Source organism: Rutilus rutilus (genome assembly GCF_951802725.1).
Source record: "Rutilus rutilus genome assembly, chromosome: 7".
NCBI lineage: Eukaryota > Metazoa > Chordata > Actinopteri > Cypriniformes > Leuciscidae > Rutilus > Rutilus rutilus.
Window position 1 is genome coordinate 17,580,564 of NC_140221.1, and position 17,228 is coordinate 17,597,791.

A 17,228-nucleotide genomic window follows, 5' to 3' on the forward strand; every position below is an offset into this window, starting at 1 on the left:
GATTATGTCATTATAATGGCACCTGTCAAAGGGTGGGATATATTAGGCAGCAAGTGAACAGTCAGTTCTTAAATTCTACAGTATGTGTTGGAAGCAGGAAAAATGGGCAAGCGAAAAGATCTGAGTTACTTTGACAAGGGCCGAATAGTCATGGCTAGATCTCCAAAATGGCAAGTCTTGTGGGTTGTTCCTAGTATGCAGTGGTTAGTACCAACAAAAAAGTGGTGCAGAGATGGACAACTAGTGAACCGGGTCATGGGTGCCCAAGACTCATTGATGCACATGTGGAGCGAAGGCTAGTCTGGTCCAATCACTGAAGAGTTACTGTAACTCAAATTGCAGAAAAGCTTAATGCTGCCCAGGATAGAAATATGTCAGAACACACAGTGCATCACAGTGTTATGCTCTGAGCAATGTTCTACTGGGAACCCTTGGCTCCTGGCATTCATGTGGATGTTACTTTGACACATGCCACCTACCTAAAGATTGTTGCAGACCATGTACACCCCTTCATGCCAGTGGTGTTCCCTGATGGCAGTGGCCTCTTACAGCAAGATAATGCACCCTGCCACACTGCACACATTGTTCAGGAATGGTTTGAGGAACATGAAAGAGTTCAAGGTGTTTCCCTGGCCTCCAAATTCCCCAGATGTCAATCTGATTGAGCATCTATGGCAGGGTTTCTCAAACTCGGTCCTGGAGGGCCACTGTCCTGCACAGTTTAGCTCCAACCCTGATCAAACACACCTAGCTGTGAGTTTCTAGTGATCCTGAAGACATTGATTAGCTTGCTCAGGTGTGTTTGATCAGGGTTGGAGCTAAACTGTGCAGGACAGTGGCCCTCCAGGACCGAGTTTGAGAAACCCTGATCTATGGGATGTGCTTGACCAACAAATCTGGTCATGGTGGATCCACCTCACAACTTGCAGGACTTAAAAGATCTGCTGCTAATGTCTTGGTGCCAGATCCCACAGGACGTGTTTAGAGGTCTTGTGGAGTCCATGCCTTGACAGATCAGAGCTGTTTCGACAGCACGAGTGGGACCTACATGATATTAGCCAGCAGGTGGTTTTAATGTTGTGGCTGATCAGTGTTTATTTCTGTAACCTGTTATCAGTGTTTTTCTTTTTCTCCACATGGAGGGTAACACTTAAAAAGTACAGAATGGGTGTAGTGAGTGACAGGGCTGAAAGTCTGTGCCATCACAGGGCCCCAGAGGGCCTGGGATAAGTAGGTCTGCTGAAGGAGATGGAGCTGTCTCAGTGCCTGAGTGCAATTTCCAAATTTCCTGCCAATGACAGCAATCAGTCAGAGCTCTGGGAAATCGCATTGAATAATTTAGCTTAATTATGAGTCTGTGTGCATTATTCAATGACCTTTTTTTAAACTCTCTTGGCCCGCTGTGATTTTTGGGAGGGTAATTATTAATATGTGGTGGAGAGGCCTTTTCTAATTAGATAATACAGCCTTTGATTGTTGTGTATGTAGAAAGGCAATGTCTCTCCTGTTGTTTGCCTCACTCCATCTACAGCATACAGGCATTTATTTTGGTGCTTTTTTAAGCCTTTAAGGAGTAAAACTAGTTTTTTTGTTGTTGTTGTAGTAGTTTTTTTTTTTTTTTAACAAGATGCTGGTGGTGTTTTCCTATATATTTTCATGTTGCTATGTGGTGTCTAGTGGCGCGTTCAAGTCCTTTTGGGAAGTTCGTATTTACGAGGTGGGAAGTCGTGTTTACTATGGCAGGTGCGTTCAAGTCACTTTCGTGTAAGATGGCGGTTTACTTTCTCTTAATTAATTACACAAAAATACAGCAAGGTTCTTCTAGTTCTAGAAAATAAAGAACAAATAAATGTGTGTGCTTTGCTTTTTTATGTTTTAATTAATTTATGAAGCCACTGCAAAACGTTATCGTTACATATTGTTATATTAATGCCATCATATTCTGTGCAAGCAATTATCTAACTTCACTGTAAATAGAAAAGCTTGACAATATCACTGCTAAATACCTTTAAGTATTGTGGTTTCTCACTGACACGCCCCCAACTCGTAAAGATCGGGGCTTAAAGAAAATCTCGAGCAATTTGGTGGCGTGCCAAATACTCAACTCGTAAATACGATCTTTACGAGATGACTTGAACGCACCATAGGATGTGATTGCTTTAGGTAGTCATTGATCATTCATTCTGTGGTCTTTCTGAGCGTCTCACTCTGAGTCATGTGTTTTAAAGGAGTAAGATTGGCAGGTTGGCAGAATGTGTTGAGATGTGACCTCTGTCAGAACGGCCCACATTAGCTCTGTTGATATATCAGAGTTTACTGGCTGCTGGTGAGTGTTTTTAATATGCACTAACTAGAAAACGTAGACACACACTGATGCTGGGGGGACACAGTAGGTATGTGGGTGTATTTGAGACTGAAAGACTTCAGACCCACATTCACACCATACTTTACATTTTACACAAATTATTCCATCTGTGGATCCTAATGAACAGGATGGATTTTGTGTGCAATCAAATGACTTCCATCAAGATTTCATCAGTGTCTGGACAGTGTTTCCCACAGATTATAAATCAATTTGTGGCGGGGGGGGGGGGGGGGGGGGTAAAACTAGTAATCAAAAATGATTCACACCTTCACAGAATCCAAAAATTCAGTGTAAGAGTAAAAAAATTACAACATTATTTATAGTAAGTTTATTTGATTCACAGCTTATTTAGAGTTTTGACCTCGACAACCCAACTGCATTTACCGGAAACAGTCTAAACTAAAAGATTGTTTTGGTTGAACCGGTTCAAAGGAGTCATTAGTTCGCGAATCGGACGTGTCATTAACGGACTTGTACGCATTGTGTGATTATCCCGGCAGTTAGGACATCGCACAAGATTTGTCAACACAGAAAACATTTCATCATTGGATAGGTTTTGTTTTGTTTATTGAAAGTGTTTTTCATGTCAGCTGAATGGACGGAACGCTTTTCAGAGAAGATAAGGCAATGTAATTTTATTTAATTTTTTTAGCACATCACCCAGCAGTAATTCAGGAAAATATACCCGAATGCTTCATGTGAAACTTCGGTCTTCCGATCTTTTACCATCGTGTCAATTCTCAATTGATTTTGATTATATGCGCGAGGGAGCGAGAGAGAGCAAGACAGTTTGAAGACGGTGAGGGTGCGCGTGCGCGACCGGGCCTCTCTCTCTGCTCGTTCTTTAATATGCGCCCTATCAGTCATCTACATCACTCACCGATCAAATAAGGTCTTGGCGAGACAAAAAATCGCTTGTGAGAGAGACGCGTGAGTGACAGAGACGGAGGGAGAGCAGGGAAAGGAAATGCAGCTGAATGAATACGTTGCGTGTTTTAAATAGCGTATTTTTTGTATTATTATTTTTTTATATGACGAAATGCAATATGTGGCGGCCGGTGTTGATTCTGTGGCGCACCGCCACGAATTAGTCTATGTGTGGGAAACACTGCTGGACTATGAGCTCATGAGAGGAAATTACTGCAGGATATTGTATCCTCACCTCAAATTTGAACTTAACTCATCAGTAACACAGGAAAATGGCTCAGTTACTGACGTAACCTTGGTTCCCTGAGATAAGGGAACGAGTATTGCGTAGCTATTTGCTATGGGGAAATCTCTGAATACTGAAGCCTTGGTAACACTTTACTTAAAGGGGTGTGCATAAGACTGACATGACACCTTCATAATCATGAATAAATGATTGAAGGAGGTCTTATGCATGTTTATGGCAAATGTCATTAAGTGTCATTCGCTCAATTATGACATTTTTAATGCAAATATGACATTGTTTGAGATGTCTTTGTTATGACAACTTGACATAAACCAATACATCATAACCTGTCAGTGTCTTTGTCATGACAACTTGACATTACCAAGACAACATAAATTGTCATAAATATGTCATAAACATGACATAGCAGATTAATTATCAAACTTAAGAAACCACTTAGCTTTATGGGTTAACATTTCATTAAACTGTTAGGTGGTTGGTTTTGACATTGGCTGTCATGAGGCCATTATAACTGTGTCATGAATGTATTTCTTGACCTCAACTACAGTGGTACAAATTTAATTTGTCATTAAAATGTTATAATGGCTTCATGACAGCCAATATCAAAACCATCCACATGACAGTTTAATGAAATGTTAACCCATAAAGCTAAGTGGTTTGATAATTCATCTGCTATGTCATGTTTATGACATATTTATGACAGGTTGTGTTGTCTTAGTAATGTCAAGTTGCCATAACAGAGAAATCTCACACAATGTCATATTTGCATTAAAAATGTCATAATTGAGCGAATGACACTTAATGACAGTTGTCATAAACATGCATAAAACCTCCTTCATATTCATGACATGTGGATGTTACTTTGAACAGTGCAGGGACTACTCGCACACTATTGGCTGGTCAGTGGTAACTGCACAAACCTATGGCAGAGTGGCGTAACTGCGAGAACCAATCTCCAAATCTCGGGTGCAAAGCCCACCGAACTGAGCGCAGAGCCCGCCAGAATGGGCGTGACATCCGCCTATAAAGGACGCTCGATTTCACCATAGATTCAGGTTTGTCGACTGAAGCAATGAACTCCGAGTAGTGTGTGCCATAGCATGGCCATCTACGCAATATTCGTTCCCTTATTTCAGGGAACCGAGGTTACTTTAGTAACTGAGTCGTTCCCTTTCGAACGGTCAGTCGTATTGCGTAGCTATACGCTATGGGGAACCAATCCAATCACGCGGTGCTATGTTAAGCATTACGACATGTTCTATGACCCAAGTTGGGACGCTTGAACAAGGGTCCAAGCAAGGGTCTAAATCCGACATGACGCCTCGATAGGGCAAGACCTTAGTGATGATGGCCTGGCTCGTACATAGGCCGGCTCAATCATATGGAAAGGATGTGTGCCTGCAGTGCAGGGACTTCTAAGTTATAAAATCTGGCGAAGGTAGACGCCGAGGACCACCGTGCATATATCGCCAATGGATCAGAGCTCACTCCACTAGAGGCATGGCCTCCTCCTGGGCATGGTCTTGTGGAGTGATGTCTTTTATGTTAAGCCATTTTTCTTCCAGATTTGTTGTAAGGTATATATGTATTTTTATTATAGAAATACATCATATAGAAAAAAGAGAAAGAAAAAGAATATATGTTGCTATCTAGTCTGAAAATTACCTCAGATTTTGGAGCAGAAAGTTGAAGTTTTCCTTTTACTCATTTGTAAACGTTTCCAGGCATGTTGCATAACTTGCTTTCTGGGAATACCCCCTCAGGTTAACATAATTGTGTGCCAAAAGAACAAGATATTGGAGAGAGAGAGAGAGAGAGAGAGAGAGAATACATTTATCAACATTACACTGCCCCTTGGTGGCTATGTCATAAATTACACATCTAGAGTACTAGCTTAGTAGCTTATTTCATGAAATGCTGTTATTGAAATGGCCACAGTTTATTGGCCACTAAAACTGACATGAAAATTGTCTTTTGATCTATTGTAGAAAAGCACAGCTCAACTGAAGTGGTTGCCAGGCTTCAGTACCAGTTTGTCAGCGTCGCCATTGCTGGCAAAGGCAGTTCCACTCTGATGCTGCAGTGTTATTTGTGACTGAGAGTGTTAGATGGCTGCACAATTAATGATTGAACACCATGATCTCTGTGCCAATATTATGTGTGTGAATTTTAGTCAAAACTTATCACATGCTTGCCAGACTAATATAACCCATCAATCCAACTGATGAAAAAGTTGAGGTTCTGAATAGATTAAACATTTTAACCAAATTAATTACATTATTGTGGGTGGCCATTAAGTATAGCATTGAATAGAAAAATAGAAAAATAGTTGCTTGAACAATGTATTTTGTTGTATTTCCATATCAGTGACAGACAGTAAAGACATTTATTTTACAAAATATTTCTACTGTATTTCAAATAAGTGTTGTTCTTTTGAACTTTCTAGTCATCAAAGAATCCTGGGAAAAAAAGTTTAATGGTTTCCACAAAAAATATTAAGCAGCACAACTGTTTCCAACGTTGATAATAATAAGAAATGTTTCTTGAGCAGCAAATCAGCATATTAACATGATTTCTGTAATAGCTGCTGAAAATTCAGCTTTGCCATCACTCGAATACATTACATTTTAAAATATATTAAAATAGAAATGGTTATTTTAAATGATAATATTATTTCGCAATATTACACTTTTTACCGCATTTTTTATCAATTAAATGCAGCCTATAAGAGACTTCTTTCAAAAACATAAACAAATCTTACCGACTCAACCTTTTGACCTTTTGTCTCTTTAGTTGAAAAGAACTGAAATGTCTAAACAGGGAAGCCTGGATCAGTTTTCTCCATTTAGGAGCTTACAGAGCAATTTCAGCTGATCTGGATGTTTGACTAGCGCGCTAAGAAAGACACAAGAACAAACACCCAGAGAACTGATCTTGTGACATAATGCACACTCACTCACACATAGAAGAAATTGTAAATAACAATTAGGTCTAAAGCATCATTGGACATTTTAACAGGATCCAGAACAGACAGTTTGCCAGACCCAGATCAGCTTTGTCTTTCGTCTCTGAGTAAAGCTTGTCCAGAAATCGAGAGGTGTGATGACTGTGGCTGCTTAAATCAGATGTTGCCATGTTCTCTGTACATTCACACCATTTCTAAACATTGTCTTGTTACAGTTTGTGTTTGATGCTGAGAGATGCATAGTGCCACCACAGTGAAATGTGTTGAATTGCTTTTTATAGTGTGTTGACCTCCGAAGGGGAAGCCTGCTGTCATTCAAGGTTTAGGTTTTGCACACACAACAGCGCTTACAAGTATCTGATGCCATGACCACAGTAAAGCAGGAACATCAGTGTTGTCTTATAAATCTCAAAGCTGCAGGAAACTGCACTGATAGTCAGACTGTAAACAGCAGTTACAATTACAACTGCAAACACATTATGCATTTTGTATATATAAATAATGACAACAACAATAAGAACATTTATTTCTTATTGTCTGTGTAATTCTTTGAGCTTAATTCTGTGAATCTGTTTTCCTCTTATCACAGTGTTCACATCGGCGTTGTAACAAAAATCTGTCAGTCATAGAACACTTAATGACTCATCAGTAATAATTTATTTATTCATTATATAAATGGCTTGTTTATATGATAACGCTGGTCTACAATTTTTTAGAGGTCGTCTGCTTCAGAGAATGTGCTATTTATTATGTATTTTGATGTGCTGAATTCAAATATGACAATTCAAACAACTGATTGCTACTGTCTCCAAGATATTTAAGTTTTTACCTTTTACGTCTATGTATATTGTGTAGATTGGCACCTGTCCTGTTTATGCAACACTTTAAAAAACAGCAAAAGTGTTATATAAATCACATTTATTATGAAACAAAACCTGTTCTTCTTCTTCTTCTTCTTTATCCTTTCTGGTTTTACTTGAGATCCCTTGCCTTTATTAGTCACTTATCCTCCGCCATTCCAAGGTTGTATATACTGACTAATAGTATATCTTGAAAACTAGAGCCAATCAACAATTTTAAGCATAATATTCATTCTCAGTGACCCTGAATTAAAGTTTGACTACATTTATTTTAGAAGCATTTTGGCTGTAGACCAGTGTAATATAACTTAATTGAACCAAATCTCTCCACAAAGCACTGAATGAAGCCACTGAATACATGTTTTATGAGAAGAGAAATATATAAAAAAGATTTGAGTTGTTCCATTTTTATTGAAAATACAGTGAAGGAAACAGGGATAATCCTTATAGGGATAAACAGCTTAAACCAACAAAGGCAGCCTTAGGTGGTTTAAGCTATATTTTAGAGCAGGGTTGAGGTCAAGAAATTATCTTAGCTGCTTATGAACTCAAAGCAAACAAAAATACAATTACGTATTATTACTATATATATATATATATATATATATATATATATATATATATATATATATATATATATATATATATATATATATATATATATATATATATATATATATTTATATTTATATTTATTTTTTTGGTTTCCGGCCAAGATAATGGTTTCAATTTCAAGCTAGCTGGGCTTTTAGATTGATAGTGGCACAACTTTTATAGGTCCATAAAAAGTGCAGTTTGAGAGCAAATTTGCAGGTGTTAATATATTGATGTAAGGGTAAAGAAGAACGTTACTACTCAGCACACTATGACCCTGCAGTCACACACAGTGCCTCACTCATTCAAGCCATCTATTGATCCTTCTGTGAACGGATCTCTTGGTGCTCACTCATGTGTTGTGATGGGCAGTTTGATGAATGTGATGGGGAATGTACTCTGGGAAATTCCCCTATTCTGTGCATATTCAGTTGTGGTGGATGAGAAATCATTCTTTATCACAAATTTTGCACATTTTATTCCGATTAATGACAAATATCTTTCAGTGCCCATAATGCTGAATGCTGTGGTTTAGGTGATGTCAAAGGCAGAGATGTGGCATACATCAGACCCGCAGTTAATGTGTCAGCATTTTTCCCCCCAAGCATTTTTTTTTTTCACCACAGAACTTTCCGATACATTGTTCAGTGCTGCAGACAAGGATGCATCGGTGCAGACAAGGATGCATCGCTCTCTATATTTTTTTTTCTGCAATTTTTTTTCTGCAATTTTCTGTGCAATAAGGTTTCATTTGTTTACATTAGTTAACATTGGTTACCATTAACAATACTTCTGCAGTATTTATTAATCTTAGTTAATGTTAATCTTCAGATATTGTTATGGACAACAGAGTGGTGCAGGGATGATGTATTTTTGTAGACCACAACCCAGAAACTAGTTAGCATTTTAGCATTTCCTGTTCCATAGTCCTGAAGTCAATGGGTTTTTGGTTAAATGCTAGAAAGAAGCTCTGTGGTGAACACAAGCTCACTTATTCTACAGTATAAAATACATCAGTGATGCCTTCTTGTGATTTCTTTTAAAAAAGCTTTTACTTGTCTTGTAATGACATTAAACGTCAGCCAAACAGGAAAACTCATCTATTCACTAGTCCACTTTCACAGCCTCGTTGTGTTTATAATCGCGCTCTTGCAAACTATTCTAACCTGAACTTTCAATGTTTTTAAACAAAGACTGAAAGAGTTGTCGTAAGTTTAGTGATAAACTTAAAATTAATAAAAGTTGTGCTCATTGGTGAAGATTATCACATTCATTAGAATCAGAAGCTTTTGTTAGTCACAGACCTTATTTTCTGCAATAATCCAAAACATAATGGAAAAATCCTATTGGGTTTTTGTGGAGGGACTCTGGTGATGCTAGTCTGGTGATGCTAGTCTGGCGTAGATCTTCATGTCTGACTGCAGAAGGTCTGGACTCCATGGCAGCTTTCATTGGCCAAGGGCCGCCCAATAGGCCATCTGACTGGGATATAAAGCAACCAGTCATCAGTTTTGTTCAGCGTCATGTTTAGGGGAGTGGAAATGTAAATTCGATGTCCCTACAATAACAGACCGGTGTGTAAAACTCTTAAACTCATAAAATTCTCACGTATTTTAAAGAGTCTTTACAATGAACTTCACATACTTTTGACAGACCAGTGTTTAGGTTGTTCTGATAATTAGCTTATTGTTACAGTTGTAAACACGGCGACTTTCTTCTTCCGTGAGGGGGTTTGGCCGTTAAAGGATGGGACACACACTTCTCTGAGAAAATATTGTAAAATTCAGATGATGACTTTGAAACTCCGTAATGTTTCCAATTCTGTGTGCTATATGCATCAGACATTCAGCCCAACAGTCCATGGGCGTGACATCTGAGACTATAGGGTGATGCTAACTTCTGGGTTGGTTTACAAAAATACATCATTACCACATTATGGGGAGGCCTTGAAATCAAAAAGGCTCAGATTCACTGTCCTATGTGATGTCCATTGGGGTCCAAAAATTGGGCCACATTGGAATTTTTTTAAATCTAAAACAAAGAAAAACTATGTTGTGAAATGAATAAGAAATATTTCAGATTCTGCACGATTTATAAAGCAAATTTGTGATGTGATCATGTGACTCTTTGTAAAGACTGTCAAATGTTCTTCCACTGAAGCTCAAGATGCTCTTTGGATCTTTTCAAATCATGCTGGAGTACATGATCATTAAACTTGTGGAGTTCTTGAAGTATGGGTGCTACTGTCAATAAAGACAAAGACAAGTATTTACTTTGCTGATAATATAATTTAAAAGTAATTAAGATTTTATTTGTGGTTTCAGTTGTTATGGTGTATTTATCATACTATGTGATGTGTTTACGTAATGTGAATTGTATATATTGAATGGTTTAAAGTGTATACAAAGTTAAATATTCACTCCAGGTCTTTTTTGGTCTTTTCCTTTACCTTGAAATGGAGACAAACCGACTTCTTGCAGCTATCTCATGGTGCATAAACATAATTCACAGCTGGGCATCAACATTCAGAGACAAACAGATTGCTTACAGAGTCATTATCTAGAGTCACTGACTCCTCTTGACTCATTGACTCAGTGTCTGAACGAACACTAGGATCGGCGTTATGGGTGGATGAATAGGAAAATAACATCATGTGTTGGTGTTGTATATCTCCTAAATTGAAGGGATGGATTTCAGTGGTATAAAGTCAGTGAATTGGTTTTTATATGTAAAGGCTGTGGAGATTTGCAGCCAGAGGTTTGCTTAGCTGGAGTTTTGTTTTCATGTTTTTCTAAAAATTGTGTGTTTTTGATGGAAAAAACATTATATAGTTTCACAGACAAGGCTTCGTAGTCCCAGACTAAAATGCATGTTTCAGATCTTTTATCTTAAAATATGTCTGTGCCATTGTTTTATCTCAAGATGCACCCCAGCAATGTTTTTGGGCATGTTTATAAAAGCTACTTAAATATCCTAATTGAACTAAGGCCTAATGCTGGCTTAATCTAAAAGAAAACCAGTTTTGTAAAACCAGGCCTATATGTGAAATTAAACAAAATACTAGGTAGGTCACACTTTATATTGTCCTTAACTACTATGTACTTACATCAGATTTTTTTTTTTTTTACGGTACAACGTACTTATTGTGCTTATGTTGTATTGAAAAACACTTTTGCTGCTATTGAGGTTGGAAACGGGTAAGGTTGACAGCTTTGGTGGGATGGTTAGGTTTAAGGGTAGGTTAAGGTGTAAAGGAAGGGTCAACAGTGTAATTACAGCTGTAATTACTTGCTTATATATTTAAATATAAGTATAATGTAAAAAATGCAATAAGTGCATTGTAACCAATTTATAATTTAAATGTTAGTACATAGTAGCTAAAGGCATCTAATATAAAGTGGGATCAAATACTATATAGGCCTATACAAAAAACAAACAAAATCAAAACAAAACCCAGTGCCAGGGAAGAGTGCGCAGCATGTTGTCCAGGTTTGATTATTGTACTAAATGTCTCAGTGCTGATTTAATGACATTACAGAGGCTTTCCTCAGAGGTTATGATGAGCACTGAGAGAAACACACTGCAGAGGTGTTGAATGGGGATTCCCTGTCAGTGAGCTGCTGTAATTTAAGTGATCGTATATGGAGCTGTCCTCAGCGTGCCCACACCAACACTTTTACAGTGTAACATACTCCAGTCTGCAGTTTTTGCAGATGAGTGGATGGTCATAGATACATGGACAAATGCTACTCAAACTTTTAAAGGAATAGTTATCTCAAAAATGAAAATATTGTCAATCATTTACCTGTGTGTTCTTGTTTTACTGCTCTTTTCTGTACAATAAAAGTGAGTGACCCAGGGGCTTTCGAGTTTCATTAATGACAGAAAGCATTATAAAACGCATTACTCATGCACGTTGGTCTTCTGAAGTCATTCAATAGCTTTATGCGATGAACATAGTCGTTATACACTGATAGTCTCCATTGCTTCAGATCTCATTCTTGTTCACACACAGTATATTCTAATGTGTCAGTGGTGCCAAATTTGAATATGCTTGAGATTTGCAAGCTATTAAAACTTGAATTTGGTCTTTTCCTTAAAGCTATCAAATACTGATGCAGCATCACATTCACTCTTTTATTGCTGGATAATGCATCTCTGAACAGGGACACGCAGGTTTCTGCAGAGCAGAACGTGAGCTGAATTTAAACATTAGGAGGTTGATTGATTCCCGTTAAATCCAAGACTTTATATAGTCATAATATTGACCTTTCTCTTGGCATTGATGTTTGCCGGAGTAATGAAATCTAAAAGCTCCATTCAGGACATGTGTTTACTGTGGTTTGGCACAACAGACTGTGTGATTGTCCAATTGTTGCATTTTGTGCACAGTGTAACAGTTATGTTTAGTTTCAATTTCATGGACTTTTAGTTTGTTTATCTTCAGTTTACTGTTTCCTTTGTTCTAGTTTCCCGCCACTATCTGTTGTCATGGTGATTAATTTAAGGAGCACAGCTGTCAGCATTCAGTTCATTATCATTCTGTATTTAAGTCCCTCAGTTTGTTTCCTTCATTTTCTGGTATCGTTTGTGAAGATTGTTAAAGACTCTTGCTACTTAATCCTTCTTCGTCTTCCTTGGAACTAAGCATGACAGAATTCTGGACCAAAAGAAGTCAAATGGATATCGCAGCCCAGTCTATCGATCTTGCTTGAGAGAACCTTGCTATCTTAGAGTACACTGCCCGATTCTGTCAACTGGCTGTGAAAACGGACCTTAACGATGAGACTCTAAAGTCTCTGTATTGGATTGGAGCCAACTGTTATTCCCCCCTTGACCTACCTGACATGAGTGAAGGAACCTGGAGAGAGGCAATCCTCCATGTTTGCAGTGTGCCTACTCTCAGCTGATGCTAGCGTTAACGGCCACTGCAGAGCCAGAGCACTTGCCCACCACTGGAAAGGAGCCTGAGCCCACCACAGAACTGGAGACCGTGCTGATGCCTGCCACTGATCCTGAGACAAGGGCAATGCCAACAACAGTGCCGGAGTGTGAGGCCACATCTTTCCGGGAGCTGAAAGTAGCTGCCCAGTCTGAGTGCCGTCTTCTATCTACGAGCCGGTGGGAAATAGACAAGAGCTGGATTAGGATGACCGCCTCCTTCCTTTGATTCCACCCAGTCCAAAGCCAACATCGCCACTGGGCGTAACCAGCTCAGAGACTGTTATGCCATTGAAAAACACCTCCACACGCCTCCCTCTCCCTCCTCCTCTGCCCAGGCTAGTTGGTCCCTCGGCCCTGCCTTCGCTGGTGCCCTTCAGTTCCTCTGCTCCTCTATTGGCTTTTACCTGTTTGGATCCGCTGTGGACTTCTAGTTTGCCAGCTCAGCCAAGGTGTTCAACCTCAGACCTCCAGGGCCTGTAGCTCCAACTCAGCCCGTCAAGCAGTTGACTCTGCCTTGGCTCCTCCCTTCCTTGGCTCCACCCATGACAGTCATAGAGACAGAGCGCAACACGTCATAATCTGAAGACCACGCCCACCCAGGGGGGAAAAACAAACCAACGCTCTCCATTGACTTTGCATTGCGAGAGGCTGCCTCCTTGTCATTTCTTGCTTCTAACAAAAGACAGAAAAATGCCTAAAAGCTGCTATGTGACAAGGTGTTCAGCAAACAAGCTAAGAAACCCAGAAATAAGTTTTCATAAGCTGTCGACCCCAAAAAACGAGCGTTTGAGGACATAAAAGTGGATACAGGCTGGAACGAATGGGTAAATTGTGGGATCCTGACACTCAGTATGCACTAAAAATACACTACGTGTGCAGTAAGTTAAACATTTGGTCACTGGTGAGTCAAATATCCAAATGTCAGCTTTATATATTATATTTCTGTAAGATAAACTATCCTGTATTGCCGATTACGGTCTCCTCCAGCGGGCGTACGTTAGTTCTCAGAGTCATGAGACACGTGACGCTCTGTCTCAACTGCCTGTATCCACTTTTATGTCCTAAACACTCGTTTTTTGGGGTCGAGAGCTAATAAAAACTTATTTCTGTTTTTTTTAGCTTGTTTGCTGTACACCTTGTCACACAGCAGCTTTTAGGCATTTTTCTGTCTTTTGTTAGAAGCAAGAAATGACAAGGAGGCAGCCTCTCGCAATGCAAAGTCAATGGGGACGGTTGGTTTGTTTTCCCCCTGGGTGTGGGCGTGGCCTAAATGCGCTCTGTCTCTATCCCATCGGCTCCACCGTGCTTCCTTGTCCCACCGGCTCCACCTTGGTCAGACATCGCCCTGCCTGCGGCGCAGACTTTCGAGCCTTCAGCTGCGCTTTGGCTCTCCACCCCTTTGGCTCCATCTGGCTCCACTTTCCATGCTGCTGTCTACTCCGCCCTGGTTCCTTCCACAGGAGCTTCCTTGACCAATCCCTTGTCCGCCTCCTGAACCACATCCTCAGCCATTTTACGGTGCAAGGCCGCGCCTTCCCGGAGGGGGGCGTTCTGCAACAGTTATGTTTAGTTCCATTTTCATGGACTTTTAGTTTGTTTATCTTCAGTTTCCATTGTTCTAGTTTCCCGCCACTATCTGTTGTCATGGTAATTCATTTAACCAGCACAGCTGTCTGCATTCAGTTCATTATCATTGTGTATTTAAGTCTCTAAGTTTGGGTCTACATGCTGTTTAGTTTGCTATTACCTTTGGATCTACTTTGCTTTACTTTATTAAAGAATGTTGCTACTTAATCCTTCTTTGTCTTCCTTGGAACGAAGCGTGACACACAGAATGTTACTTAAAATTGTTACAGCATAATTTAGACTAAAGATTTTATAGACAAATTTGATTGACGTACAATATGACTTTTTTTTTCTTTTTCTTCAGTACAAATACATTATTTATATACATATTTTAGTTATTTATTTCTAAAATTCTTGATTGATCAGATTCGCATGGCAAGTGCTGTGATTTTACATCTCTGGTTGATATTATGCTATGCTTCATGTCTCAGAGTGATGAAGTGTAGATCCTGATCCACTGCAGCAAAGTCAGAGCAGGTCAGGTGACACATGAGGATGCTGTGCACATTTAACACTGAACACACAGTGACATCTAGTGGTCTCTTATGAAAACTGCACTGTTGCAAACCAATTGAGTCAAATATCAAGATGTTGCTTTTGCAATTTTAGGGAACCAAGTAACTTAGACAAGACACACATTCAATGTTTTTATATGCTCTGCAGTTGTTCTTTCTGTTATTTTCTTAGGGTATATAATGAGGCTCTGTCATGTTGATTATTATTCAATGGTGTATTTGAATTTGCACTCACTGTATTTAGACTGCCCTTGGCTCCACACAACACACTTATTCACTCTGATTTTAGTGCTTGAGCCAATAAGGGTTGACAGTTAAGGTTACATGACCCAAATATTTCTGCCTCCACTCCCTCAGACCTACTAAGGGAGTGGAGTAACTCCCTGGGAAAGAAAGAGCCTTGCAGCAAAAAAGACATTTGTGCATATGAACATAATTGAACATGATACATACGTCCATATGAACATAATTATGTGTTTGTTGTTGTCAGCAATAAGAAATGATTGCACCATCTCAGTCTGAGACTGTTTTATAGCTAGATGATGTAAGATTGTATTCCAATTAATTTTCTCAGTGAAGATTTATCTTTCTCTTGCAGTATTTGGAAAGTGTTTCCAACCAAGTTTGCCTATAACACGATGTTCTAGATTTGTAGAAGAAAAAAAGGTTTTATTTACTACTGTTTATTTTGAATAAAAGTCAAATATATTGTGCATTTTTCTTGTTGTATTGACAGGGACCAGTGACCCATATGTGAAGTTTAAGATCGCAGGGAAGGAGGTTTTTCGCAGCAAGACAATCCACAAGAACCTAAACCCAGTATGGGAAGAGAAAGTCAGTCTGCTGGTGGAGAGTTTGAGAGAGCCGCTCTACGTGAAGGTAAATGATAAATAACAGTTTGAGTGCTTCGCTCCAGTCATTAAATTGACTATGCAGAGCTTTTTATTTGCTGCTGAGGCATTAGTGCTTATTTATTGTGTTTGATTTGATGCAGCTAATGGAGATTGTAAAGAAGCCAATCTATGTAGGCTATTTACACTTTTTAACTGAACACCGGTCTTACAGTCACAGTAACTCCTGCTTCTGTTCTTTGTTGTGTGAAATGACATGCCTTACTGTCGTGTGTTTTCTATCCTCTGCAGGTCTTTGACTATGACTTTGGGCTGCAGGATGATTTTATGGGCTCTGCATATCTCTATTTAGAGTCCCTGGAGCACCAAAGGTCGCCTGATGCTTTGTGACACATTGACACATCTGAAACACAATCACAAGTCACAGTCTAAAATGAATCACTGCTGCCACCTAGTGATTTTGCATGTGGAAACAAGCGCTATTATAGTTAACTAAAACCAAAACCATAAAAAAATAAAAAATAAAAACTTTAAATAAACACTAACTAGAAAAAAAAAAAAAAAAAAATTCAGGTGCCAAGCCACTTCTCATTTTCATTTAGCTTAACTTGTCTTGATGTGCTAAATAAAAATGTCAAAAACACAATTAAATTACAAAAATTTCAAGTAAAATTAAAATAAAAATGGAAAATAAAAACAAATTCTAAATATTAATAACTGTAAGGTTATCTCAATGATCGTAAACACATGAATGCTGTATGAAATGAAGAACATAATCTTTAATCATGGAATGTAGGCCTATCCGGTTTTTCATACTGTAGGTTTTCTCTGTGCCCTTTTAGGAACTTGGATGTGACCATTGAACTCAAAGATCCCCACTATCCCAACCATGACTTGGGTTCACTGGATCTCACTGTCAAACTTATTCCAAAAGAGGGAGACTTCAGGGAAACTGTGAGTATTTCATTTTCATATCTCTATGTTTTTCTAGCTGATGTGTTTAGGCTGAGAATATGAGCTGGAGGTGTGCGATGTGACATTGCTGGATCAGATGTGAACATGCAATATTTACTCATCATCAAACCTGAATAGATATTAAGATGATTCCCGAAAATTCCCATTGTTTCGTACTTTTAGGAAAATACATGCATTCCGTTTCCATATTTCTGTCTACGTGGTTTCTACGGTCAGGGAAACCTGAAAATATCAGGGAACTTATTTCTTCTTCAGCTCTACAGTACAAAGAACATTAGGAATTGTTCTTTACAAGTGTAATCTCTATAAAATGAATTTCATTAACACTTATCCAAACCTGTCCATTTTTGGAAAGTCAT

General features: G+C 38.8%; 1 protein-coding gene across 9 annotated transcripts in view; it reads left to right on the forward strand.

Annotated features, from left to right (window-relative positions):
- Window positions 1-17,228, forward strand: part of mctp1a (multiple C2 domains, transmembrane 1a) — a 187,207-nt gene that overhangs the window by 90,947 nt on the left and 79,032 nt on the right. For all 9 annotated transcript variants that reach the window (XM_084412900.1, XM_084412902.1, XM_084412901.1 and 6 more), the window contains exons 3-5: window positions 15,780-15,922; window positions 16,186-16,265; window positions 16,737-16,848. In XM_084412900.1, coding sequence (XP_084269026.1) covers window positions 15,780-15,922; window positions 16,186-16,265; window positions 16,737-16,848 — 335 coding nt within the window. The remainder of the gene's footprint in view (window positions 1-15,779; window positions 15,923-16,185; window positions 16,266-16,736; window positions 16,849-17,228) is intronic.